Source organism: Zeugodacus cucurbitae, chromosome X (genome assembly GCF_028554725.1).
Source record: "Zeugodacus cucurbitae isolate PBARC_wt_2022May chromosome X, idZeuCucr1.2, whole genome shotgun sequence".
Lineage (NCBI taxonomy): Eukaryota > Metazoa > Arthropoda > Insecta > Diptera > Tephritidae > Zeugodacus > Zeugodacus cucurbitae.
This window is the reverse complement of record NC_071672.1, coordinates 27,563,825-27,587,946: the sequence shown is the minus strand read 5'-3', so window position 1 is coordinate 27,587,946 and position 24,122 is coordinate 27,563,825. Positions and strand designations below refer to the sequence as shown.

General features: G+C 35.1%; 1 protein-coding gene and 2 long non-coding RNA genes across 3 annotated transcripts; all 3 read right to left on the bottom strand.

Moving 5' to 3' along the window:
- Positions 1-694: 694 nt before the first annotated feature.
- On the bottom strand, positions 695-3,371 carry LOC128923026 (uncharacterized). Its single transcript, XM_054235400.1, has 3 exons — positions 2,552-3,371; positions 1,348-2,151; positions 695-747 (listed from the first exon to the last, which is right to left on the bottom strand). Exons 1-3 carry the CDS (start codon positions 3,369-3,371, stop codon positions 695-697), a joined length of 1,677 nt encoding a protein of 558 aa, XP_054091375.1.
- Positions 3,372-9,105: 5,734 nt separating this feature from the next.
- LOC128923036 (uncharacterized) lies at positions 9,106-17,029 on the bottom strand. The gene is made up of 5 exons (XR_008472131.1): positions 16,232-17,029; positions 10,142-11,236; positions 9,695-10,078; positions 9,463-9,633; positions 9,106-9,398 (listed from the first exon to the last, which is right to left on the bottom strand). It is a non-coding gene; the product is annotated as an uncharacterized LOC128923036 (long non-coding RNA).
- Positions 17,030-21,765: 4,736 nt separating this feature from the next.
- LOC128923091 (uncharacterized) lies at positions 21,766-23,524 on the bottom strand. Its single transcript, XR_008472164.1, has 4 exons — positions 22,700-23,524; positions 22,253-22,636; positions 22,021-22,191; positions 21,766-21,956 (listed from the first exon to the last, which is right to left on the bottom strand). It is a non-coding gene; the product is annotated as an uncharacterized LOC128923091 (long non-coding RNA).
- Positions 23,525-24,122: the final 598 nt, after the last annotated feature.

The window sequence follows — 24,122 nt, the reverse complement described above, 5'->3', positions numbered from 1 at the left end:
TACAGTTGATGGTCGATGGCAAGGAGGGGTCGAGGCAGAGTGGTCCCCTAATGATCCTAATGATATATTTACTACTGGATTAAATTATACAGAATTGAACAAAATTTAAGAATTATTTTGAATTCATATATTCTTAATTAAATGACCCCTTAATATATCAATACTTCGCAATACAAATAGGTATCTAGCATTTATAGAAAACCCTCCGTTGAAACGCCTCTGCCCATGGTGTTGTGTCGAAGGTGTAACGGCGATTTTGCGCGAAGGCGGCGTGACGCTACATTGTGTTGTTGTTGAGTTGTAGCAAAATGTTGCAAATAAGTAAATGACCGCTTCCCTTACCCCTGACAACTTTGCCCGCAAACGTACAGATGTGCTCACATACATATTGATGTCGAATTGTGCGAGTCGACTAGGAATTGACAAAAATATTTCAAATCGACAATCTAGAGGCAATGTCGGCTATGTTGTCACATTTGTTTCTTTTGCAGGGGTTTGTTCTTGAATTGTGACATACGCTACTTTTATAGTAATGTAACGTTCGATTTGCCTACGTTTCATGCCGCTGAGTTGCAAGTAATCGTTAGAAGGAATTGTGAGGAACATATGTATGTGTGTATGCTTGCATGCGTGTACATCTCTTTTGGCATTAGAAAAAATATGGAATTCAGTATAAATTTACATACATACTTAATTATATGAATTTGGTTTGCCATAGACAACCAGAAATCGATGTGATCAGTGTTCCTGCATAGGACAACTTTATGTTGCAACTTGAAATATTTTGCCGAAGTTCAAATCCCGCCAGAAATCCTACAATTTTATTTTTATTTTTATGTTTTTTTTATTTTATTTTAAAATTAATCAGAATTACCTTGATTATTTTTACATTCTCCCATAAGTTAATTGCTTTTTATTACAAACTAGCTGACCCGGCGAACTTTGTTCCGCCTTAATGGCAATAAATAAGCAGTTTTTTTTTATTTTATTCGAAAAAATACAAAATAAAATTAAATAACTACATTAATTATTCATTATTATTTCTGTATTTTAGTACATAGGTTGCTCTTCACTTAAGCACCTTGTGATACACGACATTTTTTGTTTTATTATCAGGCGCAAAAACAAACAACGCAGATGGTCTTCCGACCCGTGAACATGCCACGTATAATTGACCATGGGAAAAACATGAATGTTCTAGATTTAAACCACAAACTTTTAAGGATTGGCCTTGTGATTTGTTGATTGTCACGGCAAATGCAAGACGTATCGGAAATTGAAGTCTTTTAAATTCAAACAGCATATCGGTTGGGATCATCGGGATCCTCGGAATGAGAACTTCCTCACCTTTGAATTTTCCTATCATTATCGTAGCGTAAATTACATTGTTCATCAATTTACTAACCACCGAACGCGTACCGTTGCACAGTTTTGGTTGGTTTATGTTTCGAAGCATGATTACTACGGAGCCAACCTTTAGGCGTAAATTGTGCGGTGGTAAGCCAGGCACGTCCAAAGAGTTTAGAAATTCAATTGGATAGTTGGTGGCTTCAGCTTCATTTGTGACGCAGTCAATAGATTTGAATGAATGCATTGTTCCAATGATCTTATTTTGAATTATGTAGTTCAGGTCATCTACATCTTTATTCTTAGCCGCTAAAATTGCTCGCTCACTCAACCATTCATTATTTTTGTAGTTAGAAATAATATTTGGAAATACATTGTTGATAAGTTCGTCTTTTGATGAGACAAAATTACAGAAATTATTTGGAAATGATGTTAATCCGCTCGATTCATCGACAGGTACTTGACCATTACCGATAGTCAGCAATTGCTCCGAGAAATCTTCAGCAGATGTATCATTAAGCAATGTAACTCTCATGTTTGTTGTCAGCTGCAGTTTCTTCACATAGCGCCATAGACTTGACGATTTGAGGCAAGCGTTTATTTCGTCGGCAGCCGTAGATCTTGGAATTACTGGCAGTATTTGGCGGAAATCGCCAGACAGTAAAATCATTGCTCCTCCAAAACATCTCGAGTCATTGCGTAAATCTTTTAATGTTCGGTTAAGTGCTTCTAATGCACGTTTATGCGCCATTGTGCATTCGTCCCAGATGATGATTTTCGATGTCGCTAAAACTTTGGTCATTGCTGAGTGTTTTGCAATATTACACATTGGTTCTTCAATAGTTTGAAGATTTAACGGTAATTTGAATGCTGAATGAGCCTTACGGCATCCTTCTAACAATGTGGCTGCTATTCCAGAAGAAGCAACTGCAACCGCTATGTTGGATCTCGCCCGAACAGTTGCTAAAACTAATGACATAAGGAATGTCTTGCCAGTTCCACCAGGGGCATCTAGGAAATATAAACCACCATTTTCATCAGCGATTGCCTTCATTAAAGTATCATAAACTTCCTTTTGTTGGTAATTCAACAGGGGTACATTCCTTTGAACTACTAAATCTAATTCCTGGTGATCATATTCACGTTCCCGTTCCAATTCTCGATTAAATGCGTCATTCATTTCCTAACCCGATTAATAAATTACCGCACATGAGGTAACACATATCTTCGATCAAGAGTAAAGCACGATTATGTATCTCCTCATTCATCTCAATATCGTGATTTCTGGAACTGACACGACTTTGATGTAAAATATCTTCTGACATACTATCCTTGTATTTGTGCCACAGGTTACATGGGTTTGATGGAAAACATGTCGAAATTATGATAGCGAATAATGTGCGTATCTGACTTGGAGATGCAGAGATAATGGCTTCAGCGATTGTCGTATCCCAATGGGTATCGTTTTCTAATAAGTTCAATTCTTCACATGCAGCACGATATGTTGGGAATATTACACCATTAACAGTTCGTAGTGTCTCAAATGAAGTTGGCCCACGCACATTTACCAGCAACAACCGCAAATAGAAACATTCATCATTCTTTGGATGAACTGTATACATACGACCAAGAGCATCAGTAGAACGCACATCTGGATACCCAGAAACCGCATCACCTTGCTTCCGTCTTTGAAAATTCTTGGATGAAGCATTCCAAGTATAATAACGTGGCATCTCCGAGAAAAGCAAAGTTCGTGCAAACTGATCGCTTTGGCAGATTGCAAAAAAACTGGTCAATGTAGTTGCTGGAGGTGTTTCAGCACGTTGCGTAGCATTCGAAGCCGTGAAATATACTCGTTGACCATTCTCTAGATGCACCGCCAAATGTATAACAGTAGGATGACGTTCGTGAATGGGAAATGCGAATATACGCCAAATCGCTTCATTACAGTTCACATAACGACCAACTTGATAGCGTGAAATTTCATCGTTGGTATTCGAGGATTGCAATCCAAAAACCGCCATATCACTGCCTTTCGTGACATATTTGCAAATATATTTTATGGACTTAACTGAATTGCAGTATTCAACGTTTCAATGTGTCTATAATATATTTTATGGACTTAACTGAATTGCAGTATTCAACGTTGCAATGTGTCTTGAACGTTTTAGAAATAAGTGGCGAATATGGAACAATCCAACTGTTGTCGACAACGAAATCCATTCTTTTCACTTTCGTTGTGACAGTTCGACCGTTGTCATCTGGTGATCGACGCCGATACAGCGGATACCCATCGTTGCCAGTGACAGTCTCCGCCGTTAATTTCCGTGGATATCGTTTAGAGCACTTTCCATCGACCATGCAAGGTGATTGGGGGTTGATGGCACCACACGGTCCATGAATCATATTAGTAGTAACAACATCATGTAGGTCTGGATCGACTTCATGATCAGGAATCTCGGCACATATGATATCATCTATTTGGTCAGGCTGAATTCTTTCCACTAACCAAATAAGAATGTGTGCGTGCGGCAGGCCTCGCTTTTGCCATTCGATTGAATACATCCAGCATCGAGTATCTCCAAAGACGCGTTGTTTAACAATAAAGTTCATCAGGGACCGAATTTTTTGCCTGAATATACGTGCTGTGATGTCGTGTCTATCATTTGATGTTTGTCCGGGAAGCAGCAATTGAGTAATTTCTATCAATTTTGGGTTACAGGTAAAAGTAATAAAGAGATCTGGCCGGCCGTAATGACGAACATATGTCATTGCATCTTGTGCATATTCATGCATATGACGTGGGCTACCAATGTACGTCGCCGGCAGAATAGTTAATCGACCAATATTAGCTGCATTTCCTTCAGTACTAACTGCATCAGGATGGCAACTTCGTCTACTGTTGGAGCATTAAATGTGCGTTCGTGTGTTCCAGATGGTCGTTTATCTGCTTTGATGACAACTTTATAGTCATCATTTGGCATGCGCTCTAAAGCACTCTTAAACAACCTGACCAACGCATGATGTTCATGAAGCAGACACTGCAAGTCTTGAAGAATTGCTCGCTTCATTCCTGCATTGATCCCTAGGCGTCGATCAAGTTGTTCTTCCATGTTGCCCATGAAATATATTTGTAAAAATTTATTCTGTGTATCTTCGAAAGGTAGTAATGTTCCAATTCGATGGTGAATCTGTCCTTGTATCTACAAAATAAAAACCAGACAGTATTAACTGGGTTATAAACACTTTTTCTGTAGGAGAGTAGTATAATACATACCAATAGATAAACTAAGTTATTCTTTAACTACATTCTATGTAAGTACAAAAATAAATACCTTAAATGTCGGATTAAAACCTCCTTCTTCGATAATGTCTGCCCCAAATGACGTCATTTGGAAACAACTATTGTATTTTCGAGTATTTGCAAGAAAGTGGCGTGATTCTTGTGTTTCGCCGCAAAGCAATGAATACAATGGCTCATGTGGCGGAGTCAACACTGGCAATTTCACTTTACCATTATACTCGCAAACAACGTCCATTTGCCCAATGCAAACGCTAGGATGCAAGCTGTAATCATTGCTGCAATCGTATCGAAACGCAGCTCGATTCAAATCAGCTAAATATCTTGTTCTGCGTCGCAAATTATCTATTTGTTGAATTCTGTTGTTCGCTCGACGATTCTGCATTGCCAACCGAGCTGTTTCACGGGCTGCTTCACTTTGCTCTCGTGATTGAGAAGCACGAAGTCGAGCCATACTATTGCGGCGCTGTTCACGTGCAATTTCTTGTTCTTCTTCAGTCCTTTCATTTGCAGTATTTTGTATTCTTCTTGCATTACGGCTTTGTCGGGAAAGATTCGATCGTCTTGGTCGCGGCATTATTAATTAAACTTCACTTCACTTCAATCCACTTGTTAATTATTTATTTAATAGAAATAGTTTTAATATTGATTTCTTACAAATATCAAATTGTCATCCATACGTCATTACATAGCTGTCATTTTACGTCAATTACATAGCTGTCATTTGCGTTTTGTTATTCCAAGTCAGATTCTTTTTTGTTATACCACGTTTTATAGTGACTAACGTTTCATGTCAAGTCACAGAGGAACGCTGTCGAACGGGATAAAAAGTATCCTATGTCCGTCTCCTGGCTCTAAGCTACCTCCCTACCAAATTTCAGCCAAATCTGTTCTGCCGTTCTTGAGTTATAAGTGGTGTAACTAACACGACTTTCTTTTATATATATAGATATTTATCTAATATTCCCTAATGCATATGAGCAAGATCAGCTGCGCAAGCAATCTCTGTTCTCATGTTCCTTTATATTGTGGTATACACTTGCTTGGTTCCCTTATCGAGTGGTAAACATGTTCGATTTGTTCCCCTTTTGAGTGGTGTGTTCCTTTATAGTGTTCGAAATTTTTTCGATGTTCCCTAATGTCAAATAACATTTTGGCATAGCTAACATTTGCTCCTTCTTATTATTATAGCAGTTCGAAAAGTAACAATCACTGTTCAGTAGCAATAGCAGTTCGAAAGTATCAATCACTGTTCGGTAACAATATCAGTTCGAAAGTAGCAATCACTGTTCAGTAACAATACCAGTTCGAAAGGAACGATCACTGTTCAGTAACAATATCAGTGCGAAAGTAGCAATTACTGTTCAATAACAATATCAGTTCGAAAGTAGCAATCACTGTTCGGTGATCACAGTAGAAATTTTAGTTGTGATTTTGATAATTTTGGGTACGGTAATTACAAAAGCAGTTAAATGTACCTAAAATGTATTAATAAATTAATTGTGATTACAAAAGCAGGTAAATTTTGGATATTGTTAAAATTAATAAAACTGTAAATGTAAAAAATTAAAAAAAATGTGGAGTATAAATTCTCATAAATTCGTTTTTTTTTGTTGTGATCGCAATAGCAATATAAAATCACAGTGATTTAAAAATAGCAATCACTGAAATCACAGTGATTCAAAAATAGCAATATCGCTCATCACTACCTTATACTCAAATGCACACAATTTCCTCACAAATCTGTGACGTTGAAAACAACCATCACAATACAAAAACAGTTGTGCAAAAAACAACAACACGCTACTTGAGACGCCGAAGTAGTAGTTAAGAAATTGTAATTAAAAAAAATTCAAGTTTTTTTGGAATTAATGGCGGCAATTTTTGAACGGATAGCTCCGTCTTGTAGGGAAGTTTTTCCCCATTCAGAAGAGAACAACACTGCTCTCTGCAGCATTATCAAATATATGTAACACATAGATGGTGCTGTGTACTTTAATCACATCTAGAAACCAACATTCAGTTGTGAACCAATTCAGAGTTGAGGATCGCGAAAAATATTTCATACATACTTTGATAATATATTTTTCTGCTTTGGAGAGTTCTCTCTTTCTCTTGCCAATTTTCGTGTAGGACATTTACATTTCGTGCTATAGTGCAATTATGCAAGAGTACATTTGTTTTCGATCGGTGTGAAATCGTTTCGCCATAAACGACCTACAAATCCGATTTACTCGCGTTCTTCTAAATCAAAATAAATATGGATAAAGGTTTTATTTGCCAATTTGCACATTTGCCAGAATTCATAACTTTTGTTTGTTTACATTTGCATCTGTCAAAATGTGGTTTATCGCTTTGCCAACTACATTTTTTTAGAAATAACCTTACTATTGTGAATGAAAAAACGGTGAACGGGCATTGCATCTATTCAATAGGCGTGTTTTATTTGACCACCACAAGATAATAGCTAATAATATGTTTACATATGAAAATAATCTCGTTCTAAGCTCGTTCAATAATCTAATCGTTTACATATAGCCAAAGGAGATTATCAATTATCAAATGTGTTGCATTTGTTGTTGTGTTACACATATTTCTCTCGCTGTCGGCCATTGTTGTTTACATTTTCTCTTGACATTTCTCCTTTTCTTCGCAAAATTATAAATACGTAGGAATAACACCGAAAATCTAGTTGTATAAAATGAGATAATTTTATAATCTCGGATTATCCAGAGAGCAATTTTGTATTGGAAATCTCGTTTCCTAATTACAGAATATCGAGTTAAGCTCGTAAATGGAGATAATCTCGTTATATGTAAACATAGTATAAATCATGGACAAATAAAACTCATTTAGCTTTCTTCATAGATTCGCTTAAAAGTGAATTATGTTGGCAATGCGGGCCAGAACTCTCAGCTAATACGTAATTTATTTGAAAAAAAAAGTTTAATTTATAAATTAAATTTCCTTTTGTTTACCGCATCTCTATAATATTCTGAATTTTTAAGGAATCTACAATCATTATTAGCTCCGGGATGGTCAAAATAAATATGGATAAAGTTCGATAGAATTTAAAAATTTAGTTTGTTCATTTTTATCTGTCAAAATAGGGTTTCTCGCTTTTGCCAACTACTGTTTTTTTTGGAAAAACCAAACTATTGTGAATGAGAAAAAGCGATGAACTGACAATGCATGCCTAATATACAAGTTACCCTGCAAAACAGGTACCGACGAATTCTTTGGTGAAAAGCCAGGGAGCGGTACCAGCAGTTTCAATGAAAGTTTCTATGCGATTCTTAAGGGCGAATTGACAAAAGTACACGAAACTCTTGTGTACGTGTGATCGTAAATCCCTTTCTTGCACATTACATTCATCATTTAGCAATTTATATATATGTACCTCTTGCACAATTCGGTGAATGATCTTGGTACAATCACGGATGAAAGACCCAAAACTGCGAACCAAAACTACATATGCAATTTCAATACTGTTCTTGGTACTATCACAGATGAAAGACCCAAAACTGCGAACGAAAACTCCACGTGCTCTGCCAGTACTGCGACCCACAAAAGCCCAGAAGTTATACCCGCTATTTTCGGTTAGTTCTACCAAAATCCCAAATGAGAACTCAATAACAAAATCATTAATTGCATATCATATTTATTGAAAATATCATGACATTTAGGTGTTATTATTATATTTACTTTATACATGTATTAAGTGTATTCAACAAAGTGATCTAAGTATATGACATTAAATTTTTCTTTACCCGAATTTGACATGTGTGTTGCCATTGAGTTAACCCTTACGTTTATTGACAACTTCAAATTTTGAAATTCAAAAGTAAACAAAATTCCAAACAAAAAAAAAAAATTTACATGAATAAGAGAAAACACCGAATACTTTCTGCTTGTGCAAACCAACGCATGGAATCAATTTACCAATGTTTTGTGCTCCAACTGACAAATTGCAACAATTTTCATCAATATATATTATATTGTTCAAGATAAAAGAGACGGGTTTATGTAAACAAATACATGAATTATTTACTATTTTATTTTCAAACAAGGGTATGTCAAATACTTACCCTGCAAGACAGGTACCGGCGAATTCTCCGGTGAAATGCCAGGAGCGGTACCCGCAGTTTCAATGAAAGTTTCTATGCCATTCTTAAGGGCGAATTGACAAAAGTACCCGAAACTATTGTGTACGTGTGATCGTTCATCCCTTTCTTGCACATTACATTCATCATTTAGCAATGTATATATACCTCTTGCACAATTTGGGGAATGGTATTGGTACAATCACGGATGAAAAACCCAATACTGCGAACGAAAACTCCACGTGCACTTTCAGTACTGCGACCCACAAAAGCCCAGAAACTATACCCTCTGTTTTCGGTTAGTTCTACCAAAATCCCAAATGAGAATTTAATAAAAAAATCATTAATTATATTACATATTTATTGAAAATATCATGCCATTTAGTTGTTTATTATTATATTTACTTTATACATATGTTATCGTACTACACTATATACATATGTATAAAGTAGGTGAAAATGAATATTTGAACAATTTTTGCTATCGGACAAAGGCTGGAGGAAGAGTGGAAAATGTCAAATACCCCGTGCTGGAAGTGTAAGCTGCGCACATTATGTGAGGACTCTTTTGGTTTCTTTCGGAGTTTTTATAAGATCTGTTCTTTCATTAATTTCACTAGTACTGGATTCATCTGGGAGGAGGGTTTCTATAAAATATAAAGTAAAATTTGAATTTTTATAAAGTTTGTAATAAAAGTTGGTAATAAATACCTTATGTTTCAGGAATTCTAAATCTAACACGGCACCGTTCAAGTCTTAACATCCATGCTCTTGCTGTAGTATTTCCATTGAACTAATTTCGGTGAATTTATGTCCTTGTAAAGCGATACAACAACGTTATGATTCCTCAATACAAGGTGAAAATGAATCAAAAAAGTCCTCCTAATTAAACATACAAAAAGTTTTTAAATTTCTACGAGCACAAACATTCACTTAAATTTACCCTTTAATTTCTGTGTTTTAGCTGCTAATGGCACGGCCAAGTGCCGGTAATCTCAAAGATACTGAAACTGCTTTGCCCTCTAGCTCATTGGCAAAACCCAGTTGACACACGTCGTGATAATAAACGGTTTCAAAAGCACCTAAACCATGTCGTTCCAATTCTCGTGCTTGTGTTGACCAAAAGGTTTAATTGCACGCAAAAAAGTGACATTAAACGTAATATCTGGTGTGTGAATGATTTGTGTTCCATGTAGCAGCGTTTGCGTCCATAGTTTTGGATTTGCTTGCAGCACATATTCCATCGCTTCGAAAGTTCTACGCTGCTACAATAAGTGACACCAATAAGTTTGCGTACCTTTAACGCGCCATATGAGGTTTGAAATATCTGTGTGGAAAATTAATTAGAATTTAAGGCAAGATAATATTATTATATTCAACAATTATTTACGTATTCAATGGTTTCGCCATTGATGTTGACCATTGTTGGCTTCTATTGCGTGCTTCGAATTGATAGTGCAATGAAGTATTACTGTATCACCCTCTTCAATTCCATATTTTGGCCTTAGAAAACTTTTATTTTACGTTTTACTTATTTAAAAATGCGTGCTTCAATAATTTATACTTTAATTACGCTGCAGATCACTGAATTAAATAAAACACGCAAAATAATACTTCACAAGCATTTTACGTTTTCCTTATTTAAAAATGCGTGCTTCAATAATTTATACTTTAATTGGGCTGCAGATCACTGAATTAAATAAAACACGCAAAATAATACTTCACAAGCAGCCATGATATAGCTCAAAACAAAACTTGTTCAAACTTTGGTTGTTTCTTTCTATCATTCAGGGTGCTGTATGAGAGAAGAGTTGAGTTAAATGTTTATGCAAGTTAAAAACGTTTTTATTTAGTTTCCAATTATTTATTCTTGATGTTCACCGTTTCAATTCTACATTACATCTGCCCTAACTAAGCCAAAGCCCAAGCATATATTACGCTGCATTTCTGTGTGGATGCAGCAACAAGTAATTAGTGGCTCCCTTAACACTAGCTAAAATCTCGCTGTTCCTATATGATCTTACTCCTCAGGTGATCATGCTGTGAGCGGCTTTATGATACCAACTACAACTTATAAAGGTACCGTAACACTCAGTGTTTTTACCTGACCTTTCGAATGTCACATGTCAAAGAGTTACGCAGTTGCTACGCGCTCTTGTTGGTGATAATAATGATAAAGAGTAGGTATTGATATGCAAATAACGTAGCAAGCATTACAACATGAAGAGCTCAGCATGAACTTGCGTAGCATTAATATGTTATGTTAGCTGACTAATTTAGCTTATGTTAGTTAACATGTTAACTAATGTTAACTATTCCCCTCTTAAATCTCGAAGCGTCCTCGATTCGGCGAAGTATTGCATTTTTACATTAGAATTTTGTTGAGCATATGTTGAAGGGGCGACATATTTGCTTGGCTTAAGCTTTACAAAACTTTTAGCTTAATTTTAGTTAAATATAATTAGTGATTAACGTAATATGAGTGCTGAAAAAAAAACAGATTCATATTAAAATAAACAATATCAAATTTTCACATAAAGACTATCGTGATAATTTAAAAAATTAACAAGTGGTTTAGTTATGCACGTACATATCCCTCGATTAATTCAACGTCGCAGATTTTTAATTTTTATAACTTTGTGATTTTTTGTATTTAGTTTGTTTTTGTAAGAGACGATATAGTAAACAACAACATTTTATTTCTAACGAAGATTACTTTTATGAATTTTCCTGCCATTAATTATAACCGTCGTGCCAAGATCTTTTTCGATTATCTTTTCAACAAACACCTTATCAAATTTATTTCCAAGTCTTTTGTTTCGCCTTATGAAAACCTTTTCTCCACGGATATATGTTTTAGCAGTTTTCCCTTGATTGATTCTTTGCAGAGTTTTTTCTTGAGTTTCAGATAATTTTTTCTTTATGAACCTTAACTTTTCCTCCTCACAGTTGTGAAAGATGTCGGTTGGTCTAGCATCGATAACAGAATGAAAACGATTTTTGCAATTGTATTTGTGCGTTGCTAAAATAACCAGCTCAATAGTATCTTCTATTTTTTGCTGTTCTTTTATGCAGCGTGCAATTTCCAACAGGGTGGAATGGAACCTTTCTACTTGGCCATTACTTTCGCTGTGAAGAGTAGGAATGAAAAATAGGTCTATAGAAAAGGTATCTCTGAAAATAACTTGAATCGCGTTGATTGAAAGGCTCTTTCGTTGTCGGAGACAATGACTTTAGTGTTATTAAACACTAATAAGACTTCTAATAGGGCACATTTAATATCAACTGTAGCTCTTGAAGTAATGGGTTTAATTATTCCAAATTTGGAAAATTTATCTATACACGTTAAAAACAATTGCCTGCCAGTTATAAGAATATCCATATGGAGAATTTCACCTGGGAGGTTTGGGATTGGTGTTTTACCTATTCCAGGATCAGGAGGTTTTCTTTGATATTTATTCTCCAAACATATCTTGCAATTTGCTATTGTTGATTTCAATAATTTTTTTATGTTTGGGAAATAGTATTCACTAGAAATCTGGCGATAGTTTTCGTGTAAGCCTCGATGAGCTCGATTGTGCTCCATCGATATCAACTCCATTTGATCATCATTATTAATTAAATCAATTAAGAGAAGCTGAGTGTGAATAAATTTAATGCCAGGAAAAGCCGATATTATTTCATTTTGTGTCTGTGCTAGAGTATGGAGATCGCAAAAAATTCCGTTGGTAACGTTAGGGTTAATATGAATTTTTAGGCATTCAATAAGATTTTTAAGAGTATCGAAAGTGATTGTGTGGCGTATCAGTTTTTTGAAAAGGATTTTAGTATTTCGGCTAAAGGAACTGGACTTAGAAATCATTAACTGGTTTCTAAATTGGTTAATAGGACAATTGACAGTTTTGATAACGTTACTTAAGGATTCTTCACTGTGCATAGTTTCATTTGAAGGGGCTTCACTTAAATTGTTGCAGAATTGTCTAGAAAGCGCATCGGCGACTTTGTTGTCTTATCCCGGCTTAAAATGAAAACTAGGTGCAAACTCTTCTATGAATGCTCGCCATCTTTTCATTTTTGCATTTGGTTTTTTTTTCAGACATTGCGAATATGAGCGGCTGATGGTCGGTAAAAATGTTTATATTTTGCATTCCATACAAATAGTGGCGAAGCTTTCTTAATGCCCATGCAATCGCAAGTAGCTCACGTTCGTTAAGCATAATTTTGTTCGGTAGCTGAGAGCGTTCGTGAAATCATAGTAATTGGACGACCCTTTTGAGACAAAACTGCACCTAAAGCAGTAGAAGAGGCATCTGTCGTCAGCTCAAAAGGTTGATTATAATTTGGGTATTGAAGTAACACATCTTCGGAAGCTAATATTTGTTTTATTCGTTCAAAAGCTTGAAGTGCTTGAGGGCTAAAGTCAATTCTCACATTTTTTGAATAACGTGAACCTACTTGTCCGTTTTCTCCACGAAGGTAGACTGTCAAAGGCTTGACGATTGCTGCATAGTCTTTTATAAAACGCCTGTAATATCCTGACAGTCCCAGAAATGAACGCAACGCTCGAAGAGTTTGGGGAGGTTCGTAATTTACAATATCACGAATTTTATCTGGGCAGGTTTTAATACCCGTGTTAGAAACAAGAAACCCTAGAAACTCCACTTGGGTTTTAAAAAACTTCGATTTTTCAGGCGAGACTCTCATTCCTGCGTTCTCAAGTGTTTGAAGTATGTGGTCGATGTGCTTTAAATGTGATTGTTCATCTGAAGAATAGATAATTATATCGTCGACGTAAACGTGACAATATTTCCCTATAGTGTCGCGCAAAACATCGTCAATGGCCCTTTGAAAAATACTGGGCGCATTTCTTAATCCAAAGGGTAATCTGCAGAATTCGTATTTTCCGTTGTTTATACTAAACGCTGTTTTTTGCCTATCTTTTTCACACATAATGATTTGGTGAAATCCTGACTTAAGATCCAATGTTGTAAAAAACTTGGACCTTCCTAAATTGGCTAGGATTACAGATGTATCCGGAATAGGGTAACGATCTGGAATGGTTTTTTCGTTGAGTTTCCGAAAATCGATCACCATTCTCAGTTTTGGCTTTCCATCTTCATCAAATCCTTTTTTAGATACTCCGTGGACAGGAGAATTGTAAGGCGAAGAAGATGGCCTTATTATTCCATTTTTAAGAAGTGTTTTTATTTCTTTATTAATGAACGGCGCTACAGACATAGGGTATGGATAAATCTTGCTGTATATCGGTTCGTCAGTATTTGTGCGAATTCTCCCCTTAACTGTTGTGTTATAAGGTAAGGCACTATCTGGGTCAGCAAATGCATTAATATTCTTACTGATTATTTGCCGAAACTGTGCTTGGAATTCGAATGGAACTGAGTTTTCTTCTATTGTAATTAAATTTACTTGTTCACATGGAAGAAAGTGTAATTTTTCTTTACCATTTCGGTAAAGTAAATACCATTCGGCAGTATCAATTTTCGCATCAATATGCTTTAGAAAATCGTAACCTATACCGTCAAATGTACTTAACCTTGAAAGCAGGAAGAACGTTGAGGTATTGCCTAACACATTAATTAAGCACTTTTTATTTATCAGATTTTTGCCGTGTATGGATTTCAAATTAAAAGGTTTCTCCATAGATTTGATTCCTTGAAGGAATGAAAAGTATTTTATATAATTTTTTGAAGTGCCTGTGTCCACTAAAATGCGAAGCTCCTGACCGTTTTTGCACTTTTTCGTAATAAACGGTAGGAGCGACTTTAGTTTAAATAATTTATTTTGTCCCCATATTCCGCAACAGTATCGTCATTGTAATTATGGTTGACATTTCGCGAGTTGTAATAATATTCATTTTCAAAATTGATATCCTGACTGAAATTTTCCTCTTCGTTTGGGAAGGGTTCTAATTCTTCTGGCATAAAATTTACCTTCTGTAATTTCTGAAGGGGTGCACGATCAGAATGGAATTGTTCGCGACCTCGTTTATAGTTTGTTAGCAGATTTTGATTTGGATGATGTGGTTTAGGAATGTACTTGGGTGTAGAATGAGGCTGTTGAGTAGATAGTTTCGGAATACTATTAGGCTGTCTGTAATAACTTGTATTATTATCGAGTTCCATTGGGGTTGGTTTATTAGAACTTGAATTGAAGTGAATGCCCGCATGCGGTCCATTATTGTAATCTGTCTGTCTAAATTGAGACATTACCGGCTTATTGAATTTATAAGTATTTCCTTCTGCAAAATTATGTCTTCTATGATTCGCTTGGAGCTCCTGAGCAACTGCAAGAGCAGTTGGAAGATCTTTGGGTCTGGTGGAAAAAAGGATATCGCACAATGGACGTCGAAGTCCTGATATGAAGACGCGTAAAGCGTTTTCTCTAGCGCGCTCATTTAAAGTGGCAATAATATTTTTATTCCCGCTATACGTCATGATTTGTTTATTTATGATGAGGCACAGCTTTTTGTCCACTTTATTATAATAGTCAGTAATGGAAAGGCTATCTTGTCTAAGGATACTTAGTTCATTCTCCAAAACATAAAGAGGCCTTTTATCGGCATATTCCTGATCTAGTCTAGCTATAATTGCCTTGAAATTAAGCACCGTGTTAAAAGACGCAAGTGTGGTGTTTGCGGATCCAATAATTTTGTTTCGGAAAATACCCATAGCGATGTAATATTTTTCCGAACCTTCCGAGTAATAATTAATGGCGAATTCAGCTGCAGTTCGCCAAGCTGGATAGGAAACAGAGTCACCATTAAATTCAGGCAGAGATTTTATTAGGTCTAAACTTGCATTGTTTTCTACTATTAATGGATTAATTGAAACGGGTAGATGTTCTTCAACGCCACGTGGTTTCAATTGATTAATTGCACAGGTCAAGTTACCTAGCTGAGCGTATAACCCTTGTTTTACCTTTTCAATGGCTTCATTAACAATATCTTCTACTTGCTCTCTATTCAGAGACATTTTATCTGTCTATAATTTATAATTTAAGGCCTGGTAAAGAAAAGTTGATAAGTTTCGTTTCTAATTGTTGAAATTATTTAAAGCAACTATAAGTATGTACGTTTTGTTTTTTCGATTTTTTTTAATATTACTTTTTTAATATTTAAAAAATTATTAATTATTGATTACCAGTACAAAACTTTTTCTCAGTTTTATGATTAGCAATAAATTAATGCAAATACCAGAAGCAATATTCGTTATGTAACGTGACGTTGTTGTAAATAGCACTCTACTTAACACGAGTCTTTTTTAAGGTTATTTCGTTGAACGCTAACTTTAATCTGTGTTGTAACACAATGGAATTTTATGCAAAACATCAATTTGTTTTAATTGGAAATTACAAAGTCTTTTGCTTTGCTATTAATCTTTTAAATATTGTAAAATGTAGTTTTTTTATAATTTATAAGTTTTTAGATAACCACTTGAAAATTGTTTAAATAATCACTCACACTTTTAATATTTTTAATGATGATGTTAATGGTGATGAATTTGTTGGTCCGTAGTCCTTCGGGATTCCTTATGTCCTTTCAAAATATGCGGGTCTCTGCTGCTTCAGAATTGCTATGTTTTCTTTTGCAGGTTCTTGGTCCTTCAGAATTCGTATGTTCTTTTTGCAGGTCCTTGGCCTTTGAGTTGGGCGCCAGTTAAAAACGTTTTTATTTAGTTTCCAATTATTTATTCTTGATGTTCACCGTTTCAATTCTACATTACATCTGCCCTAACTAAGCCAAAGCCCAAGCATATATTACGCTGCATTTCTGTGTGGATGCAGCAACAAGTAATTAGTGGCTCCCTTTACACTAGCTAAAATCTCGCTGTTCCTATATGATCTTACTCCTCAGGTGACTTGCTGTGAGCGGCTTTATGATTCCAACTACAACTTATAAAGATACCGTAACACTCAATGATAAAGAGTAGGTATTGATATGCAAATAACGTAGCAAGCATTACAACATGAAGAGCTTAGCATGAACTTGCGTAGCATTAATATGTTATGTTAGCTGACTAATTTAGCTTATGTTAGTTAACATGTTAACTAATGTTAGCTTGCACATTTTACCCTTTGTTGTGTATGTGTGTATGTAGTGGTGTTATTAAAATTTCTTTGAATGTGTTGGAGTTTCAGTACCCATGACTTGCTGGGTAGTTTACTTTCTTGAATGCACTTTGATAAGGATTCAGGATTTCTAAATCTAGCAACGTTCTAGTCTTAACATCCATGCTCTTGCTGTATTATTTCCATTGAGCTATTTTCGGCGAATCCATGTCATTTTAAAGCGATACAACAACGTTATGATTCCTCAATACAAGGTGAAAATTAATCAAAAACGTCTTCCTAATTGAACATACAAGAAGTTTTTAAATTTCTATTATCACAAACATTCACTTAAATTTACCCTTTAATTTCTGTGTTTTAGCAGCTAATGGCACGGCCAACTGAGGTGCCGGTAAGTCCAAAAATATTGCAACTGCTTTGCCCCATAGCTCATTGTCGCGATGATAAACGGTTGCAAACGCACATAACCATGTCGTTCCAATTGTTCACATGCTTGTTGCACTCGCACTTCGTGGATGTCAAGTGTATGTAGATGGCCAAATGGTTTAATTGCATAAAAACAATTGTAGTTCAGTAATTTGAGTTCGATCACAGTAGCTATAGAGAAGTTCAGTGTTTTTGTTCGATCACAGTACATATACGAGTTCAGTAATTCTAATTCCATCACTGTAACAGTAGCAGTTCAGTGATTCTAATTCGATCACTGTAGCAATAGCAGTTCGAAAAGTAACAATCACTTTTCAGTAGCAATAGCAGTTCGAAAGTATCAATCACTGTTCAGTAACAATACCAGCAAAGAACGTATAATAATAAGAAGAAGCAAATGTTAACTCGCAACTTTTTGAGTGCGAAATTATAAGGGAACATCGAAAAAGTACACCACAGCATCAGCGAACTGGGAACAATGATACAAACAGACGCAAGTGATCTGAACAAAACACTGACTAAGGCGCGCGCATTTTCATTTTCGCTATAGCGCAGATTGTAAACGCGAAGGAGTTAACGAAATGCGATTCCGAGCATTTACGTTCAAATTCTGTAATACTGAAATTTTTTTAATCATCTTTTTTTTAAAGGATTTTTTGCAGATCTACCTTTATATAGTAATTTCAGTAGCATATTTTCTTTATTTTAATAATTATAATATTTCATGAAAATATTTGCTCATCTGCCAAAAATCCAGCAAAACGTTTATGCCAATGAACGCAATTCAGATTCACGCACACATTAATCAATACACATACGCTTGTCGTCACTTTTGCCTTTTCCTCGAGTACAGTTGATGGTCGATGGCAAGGAGGGGTCGAGGCAGAGTGGTCCCCTAATGATCCTAATGATATATTTACTACTGGATTAAATTATACAGAATTGAACAAAATTTAAGAATTATTTTGAATTCATATATTCTTAATTAAATGACCCCTTAATATATCAATACTTCGCAATACAAATAGGTATCTTGCATTTATAGAAAACCCTCCGTTGAAACGCCTCTGCCCATGGTGTTGTGTCGAAGGTGTAACGGCGATTTTGCGCGAAGGCGGCGTGACGCTACATTGTGTTGTTGTTGAGTTGTAGCAAAATGTTGCAAATAAGTAAATGACCGCTTCCCTTACCCCTGACAACTTTGCCCGCAAACGTACAGATGTGCTCACATACATATTGATGTCGAATTGTGCGAGTCGACTAGGAATTGACAAAAATATTTCAAATCGACAATCTAGAGGCAATGTCGGCTATGTTGTCACATTTGTTTCTTTTGCAGGGGTTTGTTCTTGAATTGTGACATACGCTACTTTTATAGTAATGTAACGTTCGATTTGCCTACGTTTCATGCCGCTGAGTTGCAAGTAATCGTTAGAAGGAATTGTGAGGAACATATGTATGTGTGTATGCTTGCATGCGTGTACATCTCTTTTGGCATTAGAAAAAATATGGAATTCAGTATAAATTTACATACATACTTAATTATATGAATTTGGTTTGCCATAGACAACCAGAAATCAATGTGATCAGTGTTCCTGCATAGGACAACTTTATGTTGCAACTTGAAATATTTTGCCGAAGTTCAAATCCCGCCAGAAATTCTACAATTTTATTTTTATGTTTTTTTTTATTTTATTTTACTTTAAAATTAATCAGAATTACCTTGATTATTTTTACATTCTCCCATAAGTTAATTGCTTTTTATTAAAAATTTATCTAATATTCCCTAATGCATATGAGCAAGATCAGCGGCGCAAGCAATCTCTGTTCTCATGTTCCTTTATATTGTGGTATACACTTGCTTGGTTCCCTTATCGAGTGGTAAACATATTCGATTTGTTCCCCTTTTGAGTGGTGTGTTCCTTTATAGTGTTCGAAATTTTTTCGATGTTCCCTAATGTCAAATAACATTTTGGCATAGCTAACATTTGCTCCTTCTTATTATTATAGCAGTTCGAAAAGTAACAATCACTGTTCAGTAGCAATAGCAGTTCGAAAGTATCAATCACTGTTCGGTAACAATATCAGTTCGAAAGTAGCAATCACTGTTCAGTAACAATACCAGTTCGAAAGGAACGATCACTGTTCAGTAACAATATCAGTGCGAAAGTAGCAATTACTGTTCAATAACAATATCAGTTCGAAAGTAGCAAGCACTGTTCGGTGATCACAGTAGAAATTTTAGTTGTGATTTTGATAATTTTGGGTACGGTAATTACAAAAGCAGTTAAATGTACCTAAAATGTATTAATAAATTAATTGTGATTACAAAAGCAGGTAAATTTTGGATATTGTTAAAATTAATAAAACTGTAAATGTAAAAAATTAAAAAAAATGTGGAGTATAAATTCTCATAAATTCGTTTTTTTTTTGTTGTGATTGCAATAGCAATATAAAATCACAGTGATTTAAAAATAACAATCACTGAAATCACAGTGATTCAAAAATAGCAATATCGCTCATCACTACCTTATACTCAAATGCACACAATTTCCTCACAAATCTGTGACGTTGAAAACAACCATCACAATACAAAAACAGTTGTGCAAAAAACAACAACACGCTACTTGAGACGCCGAAGTAGTAGTTAAGAAATTGTAATTAAAAAAATTCAAGTTTTTTTGGAATTAATGGCGGCAATTTTTGAACGGATAGCTCCGTCTTGTAGGGAAGTTTTTCCCCATTCAGAAGAGAACAACACTGATCTCTGCAGCATTATCAAATATATGTAACACATAGATGGTGCTGTGTACTTTAATCACATCTAGAAACCAACATTCAGTTGTGAACCAATTCAGAGTTGAGGATCGCGAAAAATATTTCATACATACTTTGATAATATATTTTTCTGCTTTGGAGAGTTCTCTCTTTCTCTTGCCAATTTTCGTGTAGGACATTTGCATTTCGTGCTATAGTGCAATTATGCAAGAGTACATTTGTTTTCGATCGGTGTGAAATCGTTTCGCCATAAACGACCTACAAATCCGATTTACTCGCGTTCTTCTAAATCAAAATAAATATGGATAAAGGTTTTATTTGCCAATTTGCACATTTGCCAGAATTCATAACTTTTGTTTGTTTACATTTGCATCTGTCAAAATATGGTTTATCGCTTTGCCAACTACATTTTTTTAGAAATAACCTTACTATTGTGAATGAAAAAACGGTGAACGGGCATTGCATCTATTCAATAGGCGTGTTTTATTTGACCACCACAAGATAATAGCTAATAATATGTTTACATATGAAAATAATCTCGTTCTAAGCTCGTTCAATAATCTAATCGTTTACATATAGCCAAAGGAGATTATCAATTATCAAATGTGTTGCATTTGTTGTTGTATTACACATATTTCTCTCGCTGTCGGCCATTGTTGTTTACATTTTCTTTTGACATTTCTCCTTTTCTTCGCAAAATTATCTATAAACGTAGGAATAACACCGAAAATCTAGTTGTATAAAATGAGATAATTTTATAATCTCGGATTATCCAGAGAGCAATGGAAATCTCGTTTCCTAATTACAGAATATCGAGTTAAGCTCGTAAATGGAGCTAATCTCGTTATATGTAAACATAGTATAAATCATGGACAAATAAAACGCATTTAGCTTTCTTCATAGATTCGCTTAAAAGTGAATTATGTTGGCAATGCGGGCCAGAACTCTCAGCTAATACGTAATTTATTTGAAAAAAAAGTTTAATTTATAAATTAAATTTCCTTTTGTTTACCGCATCTCTATAATATTCTGAATTTTAAAGGAATGTACAATCATTATTAGTTCCGGGATGGTCAAAATAAATATGGATAAAGTTCGATAGAATTTAAAAATTTAGTTTGTTCATTTTTATCTGTCAAAATAGGGTTTCTCGCTTTTGCCAACTACTGTTTTTTTGGAAAAAACCAAACTACTGTGAATGAGAAAAAGCGATGAACTGACAATGCATGCCTAATATACAAGTTACCCTGCAAAACAGGTACTGGCGAATTCTCCGGTGAAATGCCAGGGAGCGGTACCAGCAGTTTCAATGAAAGTTTCTATGCCATTCTTAAGGGCGAATTGACAAAAGTACCCGAAACTATTGTGTACGTGTGATCGTTCATCCCTTTCTTGCACATTACATTCATCATTTAGCAATGTATACATACCTCTTGCACAATTTCGGGAATGGTATTGGTACAATCACGGATGAAAAACCCAATACTGCGAACCAAAACTCCACGTGCACTTTCAGTACTGCGACCCACAAAAGCCCAGAAACTATACCCTCTGTTTTCGGTTAGTTCTACCAAAATCCCAAATGAGAATTTAATAACAAAATCATTAATTATATTACATATTTATTGAAAATATCATGCCATTTAGTTGTTTATTATTATATTTACTTTATACATATATTATCGTACTACACTATATACATATGTATAAAGTAGATGAAAATGAATATTTGAACAATTTTTGCTATCGGACAAAGGCTGGAGGAAGAGTGGAAAATGTCAAATACCCCGTGCGGTCTGGAAGTGTAAGCTGCGCACATTATGTGAGGACTCTTTTGGTTTCTTTCGGAGTTTTTATAAGATCTGTTCTTTCATTAATTTCACTAGTACTGGATTCATCTGGGAGGAGGGTTTCTATAAAATATAAAGTAAAATTTGAATTTTTATAAAGTTTGTAATAAAAGTTGGTAATAATTACCTTATGTTTCAGGAATTCTAAATCTAACACGGCACCGTTCAAGTCTTAACATCCATGCTCTTGCTGTAGTATTTCCATTGAACTAATTTCGGTGAATTTATGTCCTTGTAAAGCGATACAACAACGTTATGATTCCTCAATACAAGGTGAAAATGAATCAAAAAAGTCCTCCTAATTATACATACAAAAAGTTTTTAAATTTCTATGTGCACAAACATTCACTTAAATTTACCCTTTAATTTCTGTGTTTTAGCTGCTAATGGCACGGCCAAGTGCCGGTAATCTCAAAGAGACTGAAACTGCTTTGCCCTCTAGCTCATTGGCAAAACCCAGTTGACACACGTCGTGATAATAAACGGTTTCAAAAGCACCTAAACCATGTCGTTCCAATTCTCGTACTTGTGTTGACCAAAAGGTTTAATTGCACGCAAAAAAGTGGCATTAAACGTAATATCTGGTGTGTGAATGATTTGTGTTCCATGTAGCAGCGTTTGCGTCCATAGTTTTGGATTTACTTGCAGCACATATTCCATCGCTTCGAAAGTTCTACGCTGCTACAATAAGTGACACCAATAAGTGTGCGTACCTTTAACGCGCCATATGAGGTTTAAAATATCTGTGTGGAAAATTAATTAGAATTTAAGGCAAGATAATATTATTATATTCAACAATTATTTACGTATTCAATGGTTTCGCCATTGATGCTGACCATTATTGGCTTCTATTGCGTGCTTCGAATTGATAGTGCAACGAAGTATTACTGTATCACCCTCTTCAATTCCATATTTTGGCTTCAGAAAACTTTTATTTTACGTTTTCAATAATTACGTGCTTCAATAATTTAAACTTTAATTGGGCTGCAGATGACTGATTTAAATAAAACACAAACAATAATAATTCACAAGCAGCCATGATATAGCTCAAAACAAAACTTGATCAAACACGAGCACTTTGGTTGTTTCTTTCTATCATTCAGAAGTGCTGAACAGAAAGACGACGACACGACACGACGTAGCGACGGCTGATCACAAATGTCGCTTTGAAGCCAGCGTCTTGAACATTTTGAAGACGGCAGCGACATATTTCATGGTTGCAGTAGACCCCTTTCACACGGGCAATTTTTTCCGCGGCAATTCTTAGTTTTATATGAGAGGGGGCGACGAGGAGAGGAGAATCGCGCCGAGTCTGCTGTGTTCAGGCAACACGCTTTGTGTTCTTATTCGTAACAGTTCGCTGCTACGTAACAGTGTTGCATTTGCGCACATTTTAAAATTAATGTATACAATATATTTGAAAATTTGATTTTAATCATTTAATTTTGTGTGTAATTTGAAAATACATATAGAAATATGCATAATATAATTAAAAAGTGCTAGAAAATTGAGAATAACGATAAAAATTAGTTGATGAAATATATTTATTTGCTTGGAAACGATGCGTACAAGAAGTTGAGAAAATTATATGAAAGAGAATGACAGAAAAACACGAACAAAGTTGTCGAACAAAAATTGCTCGTGTGAACGCAAGGGGCGACAGCAAAAGAGAATCGCACGAGAATTAGCAACAGAAGTTGCCTGTGTGAAAGTGGACGTACTAACATCTTTCATTTCAATAAAATTTACATATTAGTGGTACTCATTTAACGTTGCAATGATATAAATACAGTAAATTTGCAATATGGCAACAAATGTTAAATGAGCGCTCTTTGGCAATATTGTGGTAATATCAGCTTATTGTGAATTAATTGCAAGCATGCCATGAATGCCACTGAAAAAGGTCTCGCATATTTGCAAGATTGTCGTAAAATGAAATGCATGTAAAAATTAACAGCTGTTTTACGATATTGTAATTTTGCGATGTTGCCATACGTTTACGACGATAAATGAGTACCACTATTTAGTTTAAAGTGAAATTATTTACGCAAAAAATGTTAACATTGGCGATTTATTTGTTTTAAATAATCGATTGTTATTATAAATGATATATCAAAGCTATTTTACGTATCTACTGGCAAAATGACGTCATACTTGGGAGAACTTTGAATAATTTTACATTTCACATGTTAGTGGCAGCTCTACAGCAGCCATTGTCGTCGGCAAAAT

Coding starts and splice junctions, on each gene's coding strand:
- LOC128923026 (XM_054235400.1), bottom strand. CDS start 3,371: ATGGCGGTTTTTGGATTGCAATCCTCGAATACCAACGATGAAATTTCA. Junction 2,152..2,551: donor TATGTGTTACCTCATGTGCG/GTAATTTATTAA, acceptor CAAAACACTCAG/CAATGACCAAAGTTTTAGCG. Junction 748..1,347: donor AATGATAGGAAAATTCAAAG/GTGAGGAAGTTC, acceptor TGTCCTATGCAG/GAACACTGATCACATCGATT.